The 22,355-nt window shown below is 38.7% G+C and overlaps 1 protein-coding gene across 9 annotated transcripts in view; it reads right to left on the bottom strand.

Moving 5' to 3' along the window:
• The window catches only part of SLC10A7 (solute carrier family 10 member 7), a 290,655-nt gene that overhangs the window by 121,419 nt on the left and 146,881 nt on the right, over positions 1-22,355 (bottom strand). The window contains exon 6 of one of the 9 annotated variants that reach the window (XM_061142453.1): positions 12,680-12,746. The exons of 7 other annotated variants lie outside the window; for them this stretch is intronic. In XM_061142453.1, coding sequence (XP_060998436.1) covers positions 12,705-12,746 — 42 coding nt within the window. In that variant the 3' untranslated portion in view covers positions 12,680-12,704. Of the gene's footprint in view, positions 1-12,679; positions 12,747-22,355 lie in introns of those variants that run through there. One more of the 9 variants, XM_061142457.1, reaches the window with a different exon arrangement.

A 22,355-nucleotide genomic window follows, 5' to 3' on the forward strand; every position in this document is an offset into this window, starting at 1 on the left:
CAAACATTAAAAACAAAACAACAACAAACATAGTCAATAACAAATGAGCCTGCAGTCAGAGAACAAAAGTGGCAAATGGCAAAGCCAAGTTTCTACTCAATATTCTGTAATAACCTATATGGGAAAAGAATCTAAAAAAGAATGTGTGTGTGTGTGTGTGTGTGTGTGTGTGTGTGTGTGTGTATTTAAGGATAACTGAATCACTTTACTCTATACCTGAAACTAGGACAACATTGTAAATAAACCATACTCTTAAAAAAAAAAAGCCTATTACTGTCAAAAAATAAAAAAGACTTAAAATTCCACCTCAGTACACTGACTCTACTGCTTAGTATTTAAAACTTCACCCAAGTTTTGAACACCTCCAGAAAGCTTTGGTTTCAGCAGTCATTATACCACAGCTCACAATTAACACTGCCAGTCTACTCGCTAATCAATTATTCACTCAGATGTCCAGCATTCCTTTGGAGCCCCTTCCTTCCACATCACCATGGTTAAGGAGATGACATGTGCCTGTGTACTTTTCAGAACGGAGGGCAGACTTTAAGTGGGTTTTAACACTAAACGAGAACAAGGGTTAGGGAAGAGAAATCAGCCCTTTTAGTCAAAGTACAGCTTCGGGCGAGCTGCAGGCAGCACACAGCATGAGAGAATCTGGTTCCAGAAAGTGCCCATGTGTTGACAGCTGAGTAAGAGTTTGAAGGCTTGGTGGCACAAATGTTCTGTCACTGGTACTGTTACCCAGGGCTTTGCTTCACCAGAACTGCCAAAAACTCCCAACTTGTTGACAACCAAAGAAGGAAAATGAATTCACTCTAGACTTTGACATTAAATTAGCGAGTTATTTTTACCTAAGTAGTCACCCTGCACTGACTTGATTAACTGAAGAAAATGAAGGGTCATTTTGTCCAGCCGGAAACTTTAAAGGAGTGAGACCAGAGACCATGAGAGAACAAAACCAGAACCACTTCCTTCTTTCCTGAACAAACCCGCTAGATAATAAGCTGGCGTTGTGTAACATATTTACCAAGTGTAGATTCAATTTATTTCACAGGTAAGAGATCTGCAAGCACAAAGCTCCCCACAAAGGAAGAATATTCAAAATAATCTGGCAGTAAATTAAAATCACAAAGAGATGCTCCCATCAGTATCTAGAATCACAAGTAGAAAATAAAGATACTGCTGTCTAGCAATCACTTCCAGTATCAACACTCAGCGTTTGAGAATTTTAAAGGTTTACTGGCCATTTCGGTTTTAAGTAAATAATGACAAGCTGTTTGGAATGCTATCCAGCCTATAGTAGTCCTTGTCTCTCCTTTAATTCTTGTAGCACCTATAAAGAGCACTAAGTAGTAGCTGATCTTGTATTATGATATACTATCATGATTATCATCACCAAAATGAGAAAGCAAGCCACTGACCACAGGGACTATCTCTCACACATTCCTCCGGCAGGTCTGCTCTAGTCGTTAGGAGCATGTGCCCTGGGGCCAGACATCCTAGGTTCAAATCCTACGCTGCCATTGACTATCTGTGTGACCCTAGCCAAGTTATCTAACCTCTCTGGGCCTAGGTTTCTTTAGTTAACTGGGAATAAACACAGTGTCTACATGTCTTTGTGCTATTGTAAGGATTTTTTATTATGTAATTATAAAGACTGTTTGTGTTATCATAAAGATTAAATAAATTTATCCATGCTAAATGCATGGTACCATTCTTACCATTTAGTAAATATTCAAAAGATGTTGGTTTACACTATTATGAGTAGGGTTTTTTTAGACAAGTATCATTAAAAAATAACAAGACAGCTTTTCTTTTTGCTGGATTGGGGGATGTATTATGGAAACCCTGATGTGAAGCATAAGACAGCTTCATTTTTAAACATCAAATATTGGGTAAATAGAAAGAAAGGCTGATAAAGGAAATGAAGTTATCCTTTGGAATACATCTTTGCCAGTAATATTGACAGGTAAATTCTACCATCCTCAATGATGTTTCTATGAACAGTCACCTTGTGATTTGTATGAGGGCTCTATAGCAGACAAATGAGGCTTATTCCTAAGGCCTGATTACTGCTAGAACATAAAATGAGTAATGTTAGAGGCATTATCTTTGTTATTACAGGGAATGATTTATTCTACACCAGAGCTCAGGAATCCCAATATTAACATATCTTGCAGCAATCAATCATATTCAATTTTGACTTTCAAATCTTTGCAAAACATCAAATGATACTGCTAAGCATACAGCTTAATTGTGGAGACTGCTGATGTGGACGGTAATGCCATTAGTGAGCCCAAAAAGCGAAATCAGCAGTATTGAGCCTGAAAATGAGAGAGGTTGGAATTCTGAAGAAAGAGAGTTAACCCACTGAGTTAAACAAGGTAAACACACTAAAAATAATTTGCAAGACAATTTTCTTCCTGCATTTAATAAACATGTGTCAGAAGAAACAAAAATCACAGAAGCCAAAAGTAAAAAAAAAAAAAAAATCAATTAAAATAAAGTCACAGGGTATGGTAGAGAATTATTTCTGGCAGTTATTTGATATAATGTGGTTAATATTTCTAGTCAGTCAAATTAACACAATTTTGTCACTGTAGATTTACAGTCACGAAATGCACACACCCAGGAGGCTTATTTTATTTCAAGAATCAGAGAAACAAATTCCTTTCAGGCATAGAACAACTTGACCATTTTCTCCTGAATGTAAGTAATGAAAGAAAAGTCATCCTTCAGAAAACAATGAATTTGCTATACATTCACATCTGGCCATCATCTCATCCTTCCGTGATTTCCCCTTCAAAGTCCTTGGACAAAAACTAGTCCATTTATCGCTCCATTTGTATCAACAGATATGCTTTTATTTCTTATCGGTCTGCCTATTCGTATCATGTGTACTCTGCCATGTTATTGATTGAAAGAAGCTCAGGCAAGATGGTGTCAGCTCATATTCCTAAAGGGAGTCCCCTGAGTAGATTGGTGAGGCACTTAAGGTCAGGTCAGAACTGCCTCTTTCTACATTAAAACTGCAGGGCACAGTGACAAGAAGAATGTAGACTTCTCAAGCATGCCAAGTAAATACCAACATTCCACCTTCATGGTTTTATCTTTCCCCCATGGAGCTCAGAGGTACTTTTCATGGAAAAAAGTTTGGCTTTGTAAAAACAAAAATTACTTCACTTCCTTCTTTCTACTTTCCAGGCTTTCTTCTATCTTTTCCTTTTTTTTTTTCCTTTGGTTTACCTCTCCAAATGGTACTCCTTACGGACAGAAATCAGAAGGCAAATAAAGTCATTAAATCACACCATGCCTGGAGAGAAAGAATCTAGTAGCTCTCCTAACAGGTTAATCTGGCATTTTCCTGACGATTCGTGAGATAATCTGTACACTTTGAATGAGGAGAAAGTAAAGTTAACCACGTTTGCCAACTGTATGCTTAGCACCATAAAAATTTCCGAGATCTGAATTATTGAAAGAACCTCTAAGTTCATTCATCAAATACTATCCAGAGCACATATTATATGCACAGCACTTTTTCTGGAATGCAGGTTTCAAAGGTGGATATCACATGCTTGCCCTCAGGGAATTCACAATTCATTATTTTACAGCATGAAATGTGCTGTGATAGGATGTGAACAAAAAGTCAAAGGACAGAACCACACACATATCACGGCACAAAGAGCTAGAGTGAGACAGACAGGGGTTCAAATCTGTCTTTCTCCACCCACAGAGGGGGGCTCCTGGAAAAGGCATCTACCTTCTTGAACTTCATTTTCCCCAAATGTAACACAGATGTAGTATTATTTATCATACATAGTACTCTTGGTAGATGGTTAAGAAACATTAGTTGGCTTTCCTCCTTGGATACAAAGTCAAGGACAATTGATTTGCCCTAAGGGCAGAGAAGATAATGGGACAAAGGGTCAAAGAAAGAGCAGAGTTAAGGTTGGCTTTATAGAAAAAGCTGGATTTCAATAGAGAAGAATGAGAAGTAAGGGATTCTTGGCAAAGAAAGTATCATGAGGGAGGAAAATGGAACTGTACAAAGAATATTAAAAAAAAAAAAGCACATGGTGTTTTTTGGGGGAGCAGAGCAGAGTGGTTATGAGTGGGGATGTAGGGATTAATCTGCCTGAGCTGGAATCATGTTGCCTACTGGGATCCCCTGGGGTAACTTGCTTATTCATTTTCCTCATTTATTACCCACATATAACAATATCTATGTCATAGGGTATATTGAAGATTAAATGGAGAATATATGTATATATCCTCCATATACATGTGTACTGTTGTCGTGTTCAGTTACTCAGTCACGTCCGACTCTTTGCAGTCCCAAGGACTGTAGCCTTCCAGGCTCCTCTGTCTATGTGATTGTCCAGGCAAGAATACTGGAGTGGGTTGCCATGCCCTGCTCTAGGGGATCTTCCCAACCCAGGGATCAAACCTGCATCTCTCAGGTCTCCTGCATTGGCAGGCAGGTTCTTTGCCACTAGCATCACCAGAGAAGCTTTTATATATATTTATGTATATATATATATATATATAAATATGTTCACCTCAGTCACTCAGTCATGTCTGACTCTTTGTGACCCTATGGACTCCCTGTCTATCACCAACTCCCAGAGTTTACTCAAACTCGCATCCATTGAGTCTATGATGCCATCCAACCATCTCATCCTCTTTTGTCCCCTATCTCCTCCCACCTTCAATCTTCCCCAGCATCAGGTCTTTCAAATGAGTCAGTTCTTTGCATCAGGTGGCCAAAGTATTGGAGTTTCAGCTTCAGCATTAGTCCTTCTGATGAATATTCAGGACTGATCTCCTTTAGGACGGACTGGTTGGATCTCCTTGCAGTCCAAGGGACTCTCAAGAGTCTTCTCCTACACCACAGTTCAAAAGCATATATATATACTAGAGACCTATTATTATGTCAAAGTGAAAGTCACTCAGTTGTGTCCAACTCATTGCGACCCCATGGACTATACAGTCCATGGAATTCTCCAGGCCAGAATACTGGAATGCGTAGCCTTTCCCTTCTCCAGAGGATCTTCCCAACCCAGAGGTCAAACCCAGGTCTCCCACATTGCAGGTAGATTCTTTACCAGCTGAGCCACCAGGGAAGCCCATTATTATGAGAAAAGTCTCAATAGGCTGGGGATGACTCACGTGTAAGGGAAACAGAAGAAATATAGGTGATCAGAGTGATATTTTTCATTCTGCTTTTTGACTCCCAGGCATCTAACTACTTAGTACTCTAAAAGTGATATTTTATCACAAATGGGTAAACAGGTTTCTTTTATCAGGTGACTCTACATCTCCTCCCATTACTAAATATGTTTTGGTCCAATGGTTTAGTAAACCTGACTGTGCATCAGACTCTCTTGGGAATCTGATTTTTAAGAAAACAAAAGCCAAACGAACAAGCAAAAAACAGACACTCTTAGGTCTAAACCTAGAGATTCTTATTCAATAAATTTAAGGTGGAACTGAGGAAACTGTATTTTTTAAAAGTTTCCCTGGTGATTATGATAAATAGCTAAATGTGGAGACCTTCACTGCAGTGTACTCATAAGCCAGGTCAATATGTTTTACTTTTATTGCCCATTGATAAAATAACATTTAGCTTATATAACAATAAGAGATTCATAAAAGTGCTGGCCTCCAATTTAATCTTACAGAAAACACTCTTGATTAATTGAAAGAAGGCACTAATAAGAGTATAGCTTCTTTGTTAATTAGTTACTGAAGCATTCTGTGAGGATGATGGCATGAAAGAGCTTGAAATGACAGGCAAGTTAACTTTTCATCAAACATTAAAAAAGAAAATAAACGTTTCTCAGATTAAATACCACAATGCTGCCAAATTAAGTTGTTTCACCAATATTTACTCTACTCTCAGATACATTCAAGAGTGTAAATTATGAAATGAGAAGTCTAAGGAACTCATGTTGGTTTCAACACTACTAAAGGAAGATTCAGATTCTGATTGGCCAGAGTCTGTGTGTTCTTTCAATGGATTTGTCTGAAAGAATATCAATCAGCTATATCAGAGAGCTCTATTAGCTTCACAAAATAATTATTTATTTTATTAAGATCACTTATAGCTTCTTAGTCCACCTAAGGGTTTGCTGATTGTCACTGGACAGGAAGTCCTAGAAGAACATTTTAAAAAAATGTTGATTCAAAGTACAAAAAAAATTCCTGGTGTTATAATTTTAATGTAATTTTATGGGATTTACAAATAAACCTCAAGGGCAAGGCAAGATACAAAGGCTGGCAGGGTAAGCCCAGGGACCAGGTCAAGAATAGCCATATTAAGCCCAGATTTTACCCTAAGAGGAAGGAGGAGCAACTCAGGGATTTTAGTGGTAAAATATACATTGTAAAAGAGTGTAATATAGTAATCATCAACATGAAAACATATTAGAATCACCCAGGAGCTTTTAAAAAATATCAATGTCTAACCCCCCTACATCAGTTTCTAATTTAATTGGTCTGGAGGGGGGCCCACACAGCAGAAATTAAAAAACAATAACAATACCCAAGTTATTTTACTGTATGGCCAGGGTTGAGAACTACTGCTCAGACTGGAAGCCTGGAGACTAGCAGGGCCTTGGAGAGAACATGTCCGAAAAAGGGCCTTGGTGATGAAGATGGAGAAACGTGAATAAACTTGACAGATAACTCAGGTGATAGAATGAACAGGATGTATTGATTGGTTACCTGTGAAAAGTGAGGGAAAAATGTGAATCAAAAATTACCTCCAGGTTCCCCCAGGAAAGGGCTTCCCTCGAGGTTCAGATGGCAAAGAATCCGCCTGCAATGCAGGAGACCTGGGTTCAATTCCAGGGTATTCAATCCACCAGAAGATCCCCTGGAGAAGGGAATGGCTTCCCACTGCAGTATTCTTGCCTCAAGAACCCCATGGACAGAGAAGCCTGGCGGGCCATGGACCATAGGGTCCCAAAGAGTCGAACACGGCTGAGTGACTAACGCTTCCCTGGGAAAATGAGCAAACAGTGGCGCTATTCATTGGCCTTCAATGCTATTGGACCTGGGTTTCCATCTGGCTTGTCCAGTTTCTATTTTGAGCCTTTGGCCAAATTATTCAAAAGTTCTTTTAGTCCTATACAAAATGGAGTCAATAGCACTTACTTCACGATAGTAAAGATTATGCAAGATAACACAGGTCCTTTTAGGACCTAGGACAGTGTCTATCACATAAGAGGCGCTTAACAAATGGTTTTCTCTTCCATATTATAACACAGCTACTCCAAGTGTACTCATTTAAATTCATAAAGGAACTAAATTTCTTTCAATATGTGAAATTATTTTGGGCTTCCCAGGTGGTACTGGTGGTAAAGACCCTGCCTGCCAATACAGGAGATGCAGGTTCGATCCCCTGGGTCAGAAAGATTCCCTGGAGGAGGAAATGGCTACCCACTCCAGTATGCATGCCTGGAGAATCCCACGGACGGAGGAGCCTGGTGGGCTATGGTCACAAAGAGTCGGACATGACTGAAGCGACTGAGCACATATACACATGCATGACTTCTACTTCTCAGAAGACCCAAGACACTTAAAAGGATGTCTTGGATGTTGGGAGAGAGTTTACTATCATTTCCAGAAACAAAGATACATTGAGGGAAACCACCTGCTTCTAATTTTGTTAAATTATTTCAAAACAAACAGTAAGGATAGACATGGAACCGTGGACTGGTTCCAAATTGGGAAAGGAGTACATCAAGTCTGTATATTGTCACCCTGCTTATTTAACTTATATGCAGAGTACATCATGTAAAATGCCAGGCTGGATGAAGCACAAGCTCGAGTCAATTCCTTGGGAGGAATATCAATAATCTCAGATATGCAGATGACACCACCCTTATGGCAGAAACCAAAGAGGAACTAAAGAGCCTCTTGATGAAGGTGAAAGAGGAGAGTGAAAAAGCTGGCTTAAATCTCAACATTCATGGCATCTAGTCCCATCACTTCATGGCAAATAGACAGGGAAACAATAGAAACAGTGGCTGACTTTATTTTCTTAGGCTCCAAAATCAATTCAGACTGTGACTGCAGCCATGAAATTAAAAGATGCTTGCTCCTTGGAAGAAAAGCTATGGTGAACCTAGACAGTCTATTAAAAAGCAGAGACATCACTTTGTCAACAAAGGTCCATATAGTCAAAGCTCTGGTTTGTCCAATAGTCATGTATGGATGTGACAGCTGGACCATAAAGAAGGCTGAGCACCAAAAAACTGATGCTTTTGAACTTTTGGAGAAGCCCCTTGAGAGTCTCTTGGACAGCAAAGAGATCAAAGTAGTCAATCCTAAAGGAAATTAGCCCTGAAGATTCATTGGAAGAACTGATGCTGAAGCTGAACCTCCGATATTTTGGCCACATGATGCAAAGAGTCGACGCATTGGAAAAGACCCTGATGCTGGGAAAGTTTGAAGGCAGGAGGAGAAGGGGGCGACAGAGGATGAGATAGTTGGATGGCATCACCAAATCAACGGACGTGAGTTTGAGCAAACTCCAGGAGATAGTGAAGGACAGGGAAGCCTGGTGTGCTGCAGTCGATGGGGTTGCAATGAGTTGGACATGACTAAGCAACTGAACAACAACAACAAAAGGATAGACATAAGTACTTGATAATGAAAGGCTGATTTTAGGAAAAGCATTCTAGTTTCAATTTATAAAAACAGGGTGTCTGAACACCTGGAGGAGTGCTCTCACCTCCTGGCCTTTGCACTGGCTGTTCTCTTTACCTGGAATTTCTTGACTACAAATGTTCATAACTAACTCCCATGATAGCACTCAAGTTTTTGCTGTTCTTAAATGAGGTCAACAGATCACCCCACTTCAATCACATCCTCCCCATCTCTGCCTCAATGTTTCTGGCTTCTTTAACCTATTAAACTCTTCTTTTTGTTTTTCTGTGGCTATTATCTCTTTTTAACAAACTGCATAATTTATTTATTTTTTATTGTCAGTCTATTCTCTATAGGCTGAAAACTCCATGAGGGCAGAAATAACTTGTTTTGTTAAATTATTATTAATATTATTATACCATAGACCTAGAATAGTGCCTGGCACAAAGAATAAAATGAACATCTGTTGAATAATAAGAGTTACAAATTGCCCACAAAATTCACAAGCCATTGATGTACATGCCAGTATCATAAGTGAGCATGCCAAGTCATCAAAACTGGGTATAAAAAGAAAAGGATAGGTGAAAGCATTGCTGAAACTAGAAATTTTTGTTAACTAGTACCAATCAGAGCTCTGTTCTTCAAGTATTTGTGCCAGGACTAGTGGAAAACAGGAAAGACGGTGCGTTTTAGGGGGAAAACTAGCTTTGGAAGCACTACTTTGGGAGTGACACATGATCAAGGGGTGAAAACAGAGATTAGGATTGAAGAGTTTTTTCTTTTCTTTTCTTTTTTTTTTTTTGGCTGCACCACAGCATGCAGGATCTTAGTTTCCAGACCAGGGATCAAACCCATGCCCCCTCAAGTGGAAGTATGAAGCATTAACCACTATACTACTAGGGAAGTCCCAAGAGTTTGCCATTTTGCTTGTAAGTATGTGGGGATGCTTTCTTGTGCCAAAGGAGGAAGTAAAATATACTTTCTTAACAAAAACTTATCAAGGATCCCACCTGTCTAGCCATGCTGTGCTTAGACTGTGCTCAGACGCAGTCATGTCTGACTGTATCCCACCAGGCTTCTTTGCCATGGGATTTTCCAAGCAAGACTACTAGAGTGCGTTGCCATTTCCTCTTCCAGGGGATCTTCCAGACCCACGGATCAAACCTGCATCTCTTACATCTCCTGCATTAGCAAGCAGATTCTCTACCATTAGTGCCATAACCAGAGAAAATATAACTTATATCAGACTCTCTCCCTTCCTCTGTCTCTTTCTTTGTTTCTAAAAGCAGGAGAGAATGATGATAATATTCTCGTCTTTGATAAAAACATAATTCACAATCCAGCCCTGATTTCCTAATCCACAGAAAACTGTGACTCACAGAAATGACCACTCTTTCTTTCAAGTGAACCATAGCTGCCTTGAAGGGCACAATCAAGCAAGATTACCAGGGCACCAAGGACTGCCTAGGTGGGAACGACTTTATGAATTGCCACAGAAGAAATTAAATTACTTTATAATGCTCTACTTTCATTATAGAGAACACAAAAAAAAGAAAGGTGTTCGAGTCATTCCATTTGGCATGGATTTCATGATATGTCTGTTTTCTAAAGATTTCCAGGAGGTAAGAGTAAAATAAATGGGGCTTAGGCAACTCTAGAGAATATAGATTAAGACAGAGAAAATGCCAAACCAAATAAGCCTGAAGTCATTTAACAAAGCAGCGCCTGTTGATTGATTTATATTTGGTTTTGTAATGGGAATGCACACAGACTCCACTCGGCCCAACTTCCTGTTCTTCACATTTGAGCCCCATCCTTGGCAACTGAAAGCCCAATGGGGAGCCTGATGATAGAAGATCAGATAATCTGCAAAGCAGATAATCTGTTTCTCACAATTGAGTATTAGAACAGCCGAGTGGGCCACCTGAGCCCCTACAATATACCCTTTCCAGGCCCACAAACAGAGCCTCTCAGGTTATTGACCTGAGCCCAGAGGCATCGTGGAGGTTCACAATTAAAAGGCTTTGACCCAACTTCTGACCTCAATGTCTGCTTCCTGTGGAGAGAGTCTGAACTGGCCTAACAGAATTGCAGACTTAGGAATGCTACCGAAATTACTTTCATTCTATCTTCCAGTTCACAGAACCATTAGGAACGTATTTGTTCAGATATATGCTGGCCCACCAGCTCAAAACAGTTCATATTAATCTTTGTTATAGAGGGCTTTAGTGTTCTCAACATTACTTACCCTTTATTCCTATCAAAAGTGACAATCTTTGCTTTAACACGTGTAATATGTTGTTTGCAGCTTCAGCTCTATGCTTGATCGATGCTTGCAGCTTGATCGATGAATATGACATCATTTATTGATGCAGATTTATCAGAAACTTCAGCAAGATCATCAGTACAAACAGGTCTTAGAGGAACAAGACCTCCAAAAACCAAGTTACTGGTTATCTTAATATTGCAATTGCTGTTGCTGGTAGAAAAAAAATGTATACTCAAACCCATGACAGCTGATCTAAAATGAAACAAATATTTAATCTCATTTAATTGCCCTGAAATTGCCCGATAACTAAGAGGATCAGAAAATTGAGAAATAAGCATCTTCAAGATGAAACCCCAATGCTGACAACCTCTCAGGCAGAAGAAAAATTTTAAATGGACTATGTTAACACTAGCAAGTATTTTGTTCTAAATCATTACACTCTTTCTATACTGTTAATTCTCTTCAAAGAACATGGCCATCAGAGACTATAATCTTTCACTGTGTATTTCTAGACCATCCCACTGTTTGAATATTGAACCAGATCTATCACTCCAGGCATCTGGCTCAGATGGTAAAGAATCTGCCTGCAATTCAGGAGAGCTAGGTTCAGTCCCTGCGTCAGGAAGATCTCCTGAAGAAGGGAATGGCAACCCATCCCAATATGCTCGCCTGGAGAATTCTATGGACACAGGAGTCTGGTGGGCTACAGCTGATGGAGTCGCAGAGTTGGACATGACTGAGTGATTCTCATCACTTCACTTCATATCACTCCAAGCTGAAAGACAGAAAATTTCTGATAAATTGAAGAATGGCCCCAGATCTTGTCAAATTACACAGTTCAGAGATCATTCAGTGATTCAAACTACACAAATATCAGCTTGTCAAAAAATTATCGATGTGTGTGTATTGCTTGTGTGTGTGTACAAGAATATGAGTGAGTAATCAAAAGAGACCAAAGCTCCTCTGTTTTAGAAAGGGGTTGGAGCAAAATTTGATATCCACAGAAGAAAACTATCCAAAGTACATGTTTCAGATATCTGGTGGTTCAGGAGTAAAGAATCTGCCTGCCAAGCCAGAAGATGGAAGTTTGATCCTTGGGTCAGGAAGACCCCCTAGGGAAGGAAATGGCAAGCCACTCCAGGATTCTTGCCTGGGAAATCCTATGGACAGAGGAGCCCGGCAGGCTACAGTCCATGGGGTGGCAAAGAGTTGGACACAACTTAGCGACCAAATAACAACAACAAAAATACATAACAAGTCAAATAAAATTCTGTCTAAACCTAAATGTACTCCATTAGTGATAATTTCTCCAGATCAACTTACAATCCTATCAGAAGGAAGAAAAAAATCAACATCAATAATAAAAAAATAAGAAAAAAAAAAGATCCCCAGATCACAAATCTTGGGGCATATGTGAATTTTCAGAGGAGTCACATAGGACATCTGAGTGTTAACCATGGACTTACTTATCAAATAAAACTGTGGTAGCAAGTCTGTGATATTATGTGAATTGTACTTGCCAAAGGATGATTATGTAGTTTTTGGTAAGTAGAGAGTTTTTTTTTTAATTTCTTTATTTTAATTGGAGGATAATTACTTTATAGTATTGGGTTGTAATAATGATGATGGGTTTTGCCATATGTCAACATGAATTGGCCATAGGCATACATGTGTCCCTTCCCTCCTGAATCTCCCTCCCACCTCCCTCCTCACCTCATCTTTCCAGGTATTTGAGAGAATAGCATTGAAACATACATGTTACCATATGTAAAACAGCCAGTCAAAGCTTGATGTATGATGCAAGGAACCCAAAGCCAGTGCTCTGTGAAATAGAGTTTTGCTGTATAAAAGTTACTTGCCATCAATGTGCAAACCACTACACTTAGGTTAAGTGTTTTATGTTTTCAAATCAGCCAGATTCTGCCAACAGTTCTTTTTCACAATGTATACCTAGTTTCAAGTCAACAAATGCTCTTTGATCACCTACTATATACAGGGCACTAGATTAGACACTGCTAAAAGTAGAAGGATAAACTGCATCACAATTCAGAATACAGGAAATCTGAGAGTCTATTAAAAATTAACCCATTTGATCTGTATTTAGAATTACTGTATCAGTGCACAGAAATATATAAAAAATGGTATCTCTATATAAATACATCATATGATTTTTTTTCCCTCCTTTTCCTTTTTTAACATTACTAACACTCTATTTAGGGAATAAAGTAATCAGTATACTCACAGAAACATTTAATTAGTTAGGATGTCATTCATGGACATTCCCATAATTTCAAAAACTTGATAATTTAGAGGAAAGATATTTAGGTCTTTTTATGAAACTTAAACAGCTCCAGAATCCCTAAGGAGTGAAGAAATGCTGGCCTTCATTTTGGCAAACTTTTCAATTCATGCCAGATCACTCATTCAACTGGAATTTTATCAGCAAGAACAGATCCAGTTTTTGTGGGATCCAAAGCCGATACAATCTGGGGGCTCTTCTTTAAGAAAGGAATGCAAAATTAGTTCCAGGGAGAGGGGCTAAAAAGTTTAAGCTTCATTAGCTTCTGAGCAAATCTGTCTCTGGTTTTCAGTCATCAATAATGAGCTTTTGCTAATGACATGATGCAAAACAGAGCAACAAGTATCTGAAACTTAAATTGGGGCGGAAACATATTTCTCTGAAATTGAATTATAGGAGCTATGTGGACTTTTGTGAAAATGAGCTCCTGAGATACTCGCCTCTCCCAGAAACCTCTAACGTTACAATGCACAGCATCAGGAGAAGGCTCAATGTTAATCACTCATTTCCCCTTTCAATCTGTCTCAATTACTGTTATGGGATGCTTCAATTAGTCATTCTCCTTCTCTCCAGGGATAGGGAGAGATCACAGATAACTCATCCCAAATAGACTTCACAATGTGAATCCCTCCACCCCGCTAAAGAAAAATCTTTTCTGGAGACAAGCGAGATTTGCTACCATCCACTCTGTACTCTGTCAATGCCACTTTTTCATCAGACAAAGAGAAGCCATAAGTCTTCTGGGATGCTGAACCTTCCTTTCCCTTCCCCCAGAGGAGTGAATTCTGCTTCTCTCACACATTCAGCCCAAGGCAGCCATAGGCAATTGTTTCTAAAACTGCTCTTGGATGGCCCTTTCCAGAAGGTAGCCCCTGAGACAGACAACCATATTATCAGTCACCTAGACAGCATTTGGAGAAGGAAATGGCAACCGACTCCACTGTTCTTGCCTAGAGAATCCCAGAGACGGGGGAGCCTGGTGGGCTGCCATCTGTGGGGTTGCATAGAGTCGGACATAACTGAAGTGACTTAGCAGCAGCAGCAGCAGCAGACAGCATTTACCCCTTTTTATATGTCTGCTTTCCATCTGTTGTAAGAAGACTATTTAGCCCTAGAGTCTAAAATCTGTGAAAAGAGGTAGTCAATATCTCTTTAAGATGTATGTATGGTATCAGTGATAGAATGATCTCTCTTCATTTCCAAGGCAAACCATTCATATGATAGTTATCCAGGTCTATGCCTCAACCACTAATGCCAAAGAAGCTGAAGTTGAATAGTTTTGTGAGAAACTACAAAACCTTCTAGAACTAACACCAAAAAAAAAAAAAAAAAAAAAAAGATGTCCTTTTCATCATAGGGAACTAGAATGCAAAAGTAGGAACTCAAAAGATACCTGAAGTAACAGGCAAGTTTGGCCGTGGAGTACAAATGAAGTCGGGAAAAGGCTAACAGAGTTTTGCCAAGAGAACGCACTGCTCATAGCAAACACCCTCTTCCAACAATACAAGAGGTGATGCTACACATGGACATCACCAGATGGTCAATACCGAAATCAGATTGATTATATTCTTTGTAGCCAAAGATGGAGAAGTTCCATACAGTCAGCAAAAACAAGATCGGGAGCTGACTATGGCTCAGATCATGAACTCCTTATTGCCAAATTCAGACTTAAACTGAAGAAAGTAGGGAAAACCACTAGACCATTCAGGTATGACCTAAATCAAACCTTATGAATAAACAGTGGAAGTGACAAATAGATTCAAGAGATTAGATCTGATAAACAGAGTGCCTGAAGAACTATGGATGGAGGTTCGTGACATTCTATAGGAGGCAGTGATCAAGACCATCCCCAAGGAAAAGAAATGCAAAAAGGCAAAATGGTTGTCTGAGGAGGCCTTACAAATAGCTGAGAAAAGAACAGACACAAAAGGCAAAGGAGAAAAGGAAAGATATACCCACTGAATGCAGAGTTCCAAAGAACAGCAAGGAGAGATAAGAAAGCCTTCCTCAGTGATCAATGCAAATAAATAGAGGAAAACAATAGAATGGGAAAGACTAGAGATCTCTTCAAGAAAATTAGAGATACCAAGGGAACATTTCATGCAAAGATGAGCACAATAAAGGACAGAAACAGTATGGACCTAACAGAAGTAGAAGTTATTAAGAAGAAGTAGCAAGAATACACAGAAGAACTACTTAAAAAATAAATATTTTAATGACCCAGATAACCATGATGGTGTGATCACTCACCTAGAGCCAGACAACCTGGAATTCAAAAACAAGTGGGCCTTACAAAGCATCACTACGAACAAAGCTAGTGCACGTGATAGAATTCCAGTTGAGCTATTTCAAATCCTAAAAGATGATGCTGTGAAAGTGCTGCACTCAATATGCCAGCAAACCTGGAAAACTCAGCAGTGGCCACAGGACTGGAAAAGGTCAGTTTTCACTCCAATCTCAAAGAAAGGCAATGCCAAAGAATGTTCAAACTACTGCACAGTTGCACTCATCTCACACGATAGCAAAGTAATGCTCAAAATTCTCCAAGCCAGGCTTCAACAGTATGTGAACCGAGAACTTCCAGATGTTCAAGCTGGATTTAGAAAAGGCAGAAGAAGCAGAAATCAAATGACCAACATCTGCTGGATCGTAGAAAAAGCAAGGGAGTTTTAGAGAAATATCTACTTCTGGTTTATCAACTTCGCCAAAGCCTTTGACCGTGTATATCCCTACAAACTGAGGAAAATTCTAAAAGAGATGGGAATACCACACCACCTTACCTGCCTCCTGAGAAATCTGTATACAGGTCAAGAAGCAACAGTTAAAACCGGACATGGAACAATGGACTGGTTCCAAATTGGAAAAGGAGTACATCAAGGCTGTATATTGTCACCCTGCTTATTTAACTTACATGCAGAGTACATCATGCAAAATGCCGGGCTGGATGAAGCACAAGTTGGAATAAAGATTGCCGGGAGAAACATCAATGATCTCAGATATACAGGTGACACCGCCCTTATGGTAGAAAGCGAAGAGGAACTAAAGAGCCTATTGATGAAAGTGAAAGAGGAGAGTGAAGAAGTTGGCTTAAAATTAAACATTCAAAAAACTAAGATCATGGTATCTGGTCCCATTGCTTCTTGGCAAATACATGGGGAAACAATGGAAACAGTGACAGACTTTATTCTTTTGGGCTCCAAAATCACTCTAGATGGTGACTGAAGCCAAAAAGCAGAGAAACAACTTTGCCAACCAAGGTCTGTTTAGTCACAGCTATGGCTTTTCCTGTAGTCATATATAGATGTGAGAGTTGGGTCATAGAAATCTGAGTGCTGAAGAATTGATGCTTTTGAACTGTGGTGTTGGAGAAGAGTCTGGAGAGTCCCTTGGACTTCAAGGAGATCAAACCAGGAAATTGTTAAGGAAATCAGTCCTGAATATTCATTGCAAGGACTGATGCTGAAGCTGAAGCTCCAATACTTTGGCCCCCTGATGTGAAGAACTGACTCATTGGGAAAGACCCTGATGCTGGGAAAGATTGAAGGCAGGAGGAAAACGTGATGACAGAGGATGAGATGGTTGGATGGCATCACTGAGTCAATGGACATGAGTTTGAGCAAGCTCTGGGAGTTGGTGATGGACAGGGAAGCCTGGCATGCTGCAGTCCATGGGGTCGCAGAGTCACGCACGACTGAGTGACTGAACTGACTGATGGTAGCAGTATTTTACAGATGATCACATGGAAAATAATGATTTCTAAACCCAGAAAGAGGAGTGACTCCTGTCATCAGACAAAGCACTGGTGACATTGCTCAGTTGTGTCTGACTCTTTCCAACCCCATGGGCTCCTCCTACCAGGCTCCTCCATCCATGGGATTTTCAAGGCAGGAGTACTGGAGTAGGTTGCTATTTCCTTCACCAAGACAAAGCATTGGATCTCTCTAAAAATAAATGATTACCAAAATGTCTACATAACTAGAAATCGTTTATCCATTCATAAGGGTCATTTTATCCGATTGCTAATGACACTTATAAATGGATAAAAGATTTCTAGTTATGTAGACATTTTACATTTTGGTCATCATTTATTTTCCTGGAGAAGGAGACTAAATGAGCTCAAGGACTGTGTGTGAAACGGTCTATTTCTGATTGATCATTTCTTCTTTTGTGCTATCACTGGATTTACACTATTACAGTACTCGTGTAATGCTGTAATTATTGGGATGGTCAAAAAGTTTGCTCGGGTTTTCCTATAAGATCCTATGAAAAACCCAAAAGAAGTTTTCAACCAATCTAATACTTTTTCTCATGACTGTTGTACCCACAGACTATAAACTCCCAAAGCTAGGGTGCAGGGGGAGCACTGAGACTGTCTTCATTTTTGCCTCCTTAGTGATGAGTAGAGTGCCGACACACAGTAAGCACTCAATGAGCAGATTTACTGAAATCATGGATAACAGTAGATGGTGAGATTTCAAAGTTTTAAAATTTGAATTGGAATTTCGCTCTTCAATTAAACATGAATGGCAGGGAGTCCAATATTTTAGGAATCAATGTGGCATTTTGAAAATCAAATAATGAGGCTACTATATAAAGAGCAACCACAAAAGATGTTCTCTACGGAACTGAGCAATGCTAAGTATGGAATGATTCTTTTTTAATACATACTAAATTTTTCTTTCTAGAAAAACTTTTCAAAACCTAGAGAGTAAACATAGTCCAGATGTTTTTTAAAAATTATATCATTTATTTCAAATTTCTTATAAGAATGATACCTTAAGTCCTGACTTTCCTTTTCATAACCATTTGCAGTTTTCACACATGAGAAAAATAGAAAACTAGGGCTTATGAAACTCTCCCCTATTATGAGCCAAGATACCTCAGGACAGAATTATATACATATTGAGAGGATAGAAAGAGGAGGATTAAATCTAGTCAATATCAATGACACTTTCCTTGATATCTTCTCATCTCTTCTTGGTATCATCTCCTCTTTGCAGGGCTCCAATTTCTTTTTGCAAACAGGCCTCAAAAACAATTCAACGTTCAATTTGTCTCCTTATCTAGTCTGTGCTTCACTCTCTCATCACACAACTTAAGTATTTTTACCGTATTAGCGACCATTGTAGCATATGCTTACAATCATGACTTTAGAAGGTAGAGGGAAGCAATTAGACAAGATTGGCAAGTTGGCTCAAGCTGATTCTAGGAGACTATACGACTCTATAATAATATTATTTTACATAATATTTACATATTTATCATTTTGATTCAGGTACTGCTTCAAGTGCTCTGCATATTAAAAAAAAAAAAAAAACTTTCAACTCCCCATAAGATAGCTTCTACTGTTGTTCTCTATTAAAGCTGAAACACATGAGGCTCAGAAGGACTGACAGCTAATTTCACTGATTCAATCTCAATCTGCTTTCAGAGTCTGTTCTCTATAAATAAGGATGATCACACTGAAAACAGCAAAGTAACAATAATAGTAAACACTTAGGCAGTACTTATTAGATGCCGTGCATGTTCTAAGTACTTATACATATTTATTCACTATTGAAGAGTCAACATTAGACTGAAAGTCAGAGAGACCAGAATCCCAGTCTAAGTTCTCGTGCTGATTAACTCTGCAACTTGGGGGAAATCACCTCAGTCTCTCTGGGTCTCATTTTCCACAGATACACATTTAAGGTATTGTACAGATGATCTCTGAGGACTAACATCAAATTTATAGTTGGCCCACTCACAACAGGACAGAAGAGGCCTTTGAGATGAGTGTTGGGGATACTAGAATGAAATTATATTCTTGCTCTCAAAAAAGCTGCATACTAAGTCAAACAACATCAATCACTTAAGACCCCAAAGATCTCACATGGTTCTCAAAACAGCCCACTGGTGGATTAACACAGAAAGCAGCACTCCATTTGGCAACTGCTATGACTGAACTGTGTCCTCCCCACCCCAAGTGCATATGTTGAGTCCCTAGTTCCCACTGCGACAGCATTGTGATAGGGACTTCAGGATGTAATTAAGGTTAAATCAGGGCATATACGGTCTTAATAGTGCTGGTGCCTTGCAACAGAGGAAGAGGCAGTAGAGATCTCTATACCTCTCTCTCCACCTTGTGTGGACACAGTGAGAAGGTGGCCATACACAGGCAAGAAGTAGATTCTTCTCGAGGAACTGAATCAGTCAACACCTTGATTTTGAACTTCCTATCCACCGTGAGGAATAAATTTATGTTGTTTAAGCCACCCAGTCTACAGCATTTTGTTAAAAGCAGCCTGAGAACACTGAGTAATAAAATAAAATTCCCAGAAGCTATAAAGGAAGAGACTGCTAAATCTAATTGCATATTAAACAACAAATTTGTATGAAAAAATACAGTCAAAAGATAAATGAATAAAAAATTTGCTACACATTATTATTATATAAATAGCTTATGAAATCAGTACAAATGATTAATGGTTAAATTGGTAAAAAAAAAAAAAGATATGAACATTTTTGTATCTTTGGATGCCTAGCACAATTCCTTGAGAGAAACTGATGGTAAAGAAGCTGATGATTGAACTAAAAAATAAACTAATAATAAACTCTTAGGTTTTTTAAAGCACATAATGTACAGATAGATATACATATATGGATGTATATAGTGATTTAAGGTTAATTTTACATATAGAATTTTATAGGAATATAAAATCAAAATATTGCATTAAAAAAGAAAAGGTTACATAAAAGTTAATGAACACTTTAAAAATGGCTCAACATCACTTATAATTAACAATAAACAAGCAATGCCATAATAAAGAATTGATAAATACACATCTAAACAAGATACTTTCTCTTAACAAATTTACAAGTTGGTAACACCCACTATTGTTGAGCATGTGGTGAACTCTCACGCTGTTGAAAGGAAGGTAAATGACAGAACCTTTTAAAAGGAAAATTTTCAAAAGTTAAAAATATAAACACTTTATGGTCCAGCAATTCTACTTCTAGGAATTGTTTATAATAACATGCTCCAAAACCGACCAACCAACCAACCAACCAAGATAAATGCATACTAATGTTCATGATCAGTTATTCATAACAGTAAATAACAAAAAAAAACTTTACATATTCATTCATGGAAAATTATTTAAAGCCATTATGATATACCTTGTCAATTGGACTCTTAAGCAGATGTTTAACAGAACATAGGAAGATTGGATTATGTTAAGGGGAAAAAAGCAAGGTTCCTAATTTTATATATTACCATTTGTGTGAATTTTTGAAAGTCCACATGTACACACATGTGAGTACACACAGATATTATACTGGTATTGTCATAAATATTTTTCTGGTAGACAACACAAGAAACTTAACGATGGCTATCCAGGAGGAAGACAGGAGGCGAGGGGTAGGAGGATGGGGAATACTTTTCTCTCCGTGGATGCGTCAGGAATACATCTTCAGATGCAGAGGATCTCACAGAGCACCAGCTGAGAGTGGGCAGGAGTCCCCGACCACCCAAAAGGAATATACAGATCCACTCAAAACTCGATCTTCCCTGTTGATGTGGAAGCATGAGATGACACGGGACTTGCTCAATAACACGTTACGTGTACAACCTGGGAGTCTAGAGGAATTTTCCCTATGGTGGGTAATCTTTTGACCCTTGAGAGAAGCAGCAGATAAATGCTCTTTCCTTCTGTCTGGAAGGCCAATCCTCAGATGTAAATGTGTCTGTAACCTCTTGGTGGGTCAAGTGTACGAAAAAGTCAAGCAATCAGTGACGCTGGATACCAAGCAAAAGTCAACTAGGCAACTGACGCGTCCTCCGCTGTTGCTTCACTCTCATTTTCCCTCACTCCTGCCTCTCCTCAGTTATGTTTTCTAATATAATGCTAGCACATAGCCTTTGCTTTCTGGGGGTTCAAGGTAAGAGGGTTTGCAGATATGAAACCTTGACCTACTAGATTCATCTTCCCAACACCAGAGGAATTTGTTGAAGGATGAAGCCAACATAGGTGGGTGAGCATATACTAAGCACAAAGAAAAGGAGCTGGGCTCATGGGATTATGTCAATGCTTGGCAATTCCAAACTCCGGTTTCATGAAACAATACAATTTCTTACTGTCTAAGTCAATTAAGTAATTGTATATGCTGTCAATTTCAACTGAAAGTATACTACCTATGTCTTGTTTGATGTTTCAATCATTATTTGTGATTTCTTCCATTAATTTTAATTCCATTTAATTCCACAATGGGAAATAATTGTGAAATTAAACAAATATCTACCCTTTTTTCTTGGCTTCAAAAAAAAAAAAAAAACAGCAACGTCTTTCCATAAGGAGAGGCCGGGGAAGGATACTTTCATTAATGGTTTTATTTTGTGCATGCCAGTAATATATATTTAAGAATATAATTCTTACAAACAGAGCATTTATTTAAGAAGTCTTTAAACTATGGGTGTACCTTTAAGAATTTCTAGGGATCAACCACCCTTCCTGAAAAGACTCCCCTGATGTGTTTAACAATCTGTGTGGCAAAATTAAGGAGCATTTTCTCCTTTCTGCAGCAATTTTTCTTCTACAAACAAACAACACCTGGATCTTTCTTGCACTCTATCCTCCTTGTTCCCTCAAACGCAATCAATTGCCATGGCCTGTGGATTCTCTCCCACACACCTGCTACTCCTCTAGTTCAAGTGTTCATGATCTTTCACTGGATAATGGTAGTGGTAGGAAGAGATACTGTTCATTTAGTTTCCTGGATTCCTTCTTATTGTGTTAACTTAGTTGCGGTACATCTCATGTGTCTTTATTTCAAGCAGTCTGTGCATTCGCTTATCTTCTAGTTAAGACATATTAGAAGAAGGTTTAAGTGATGTGTGTGTATGTATATATGTATGGTGTGAAGAAATGAATAGGACCAAAGACATTTAAAGGCATAATCTTATTTATGAGAAATTATTATCTGCTGGCTCTTGAAGGCAAAAGAACAAAATTTGTGAATATCTGTAATTGAATCTTGATACTGTTTTCTTCCTTTTTCAGAGTGTTTACTTACGGATTCTTTTTTTTTTTTTTTCTTACTGATTCTTCAAATGACTTTTTTTATAGTTTCAAAACAAAAAGGTTACAAGTCTTA

Source organism: Dama dama, chromosome 5, assembly GCF_033118175.1.
Source record: "Dama dama isolate Ldn47 chromosome 5, ASM3311817v1, whole genome shotgun sequence".
Lineage (NCBI taxonomy): Eukaryota > Metazoa > Chordata > Mammalia > Artiodactyla > Cervidae > Dama > Dama dama.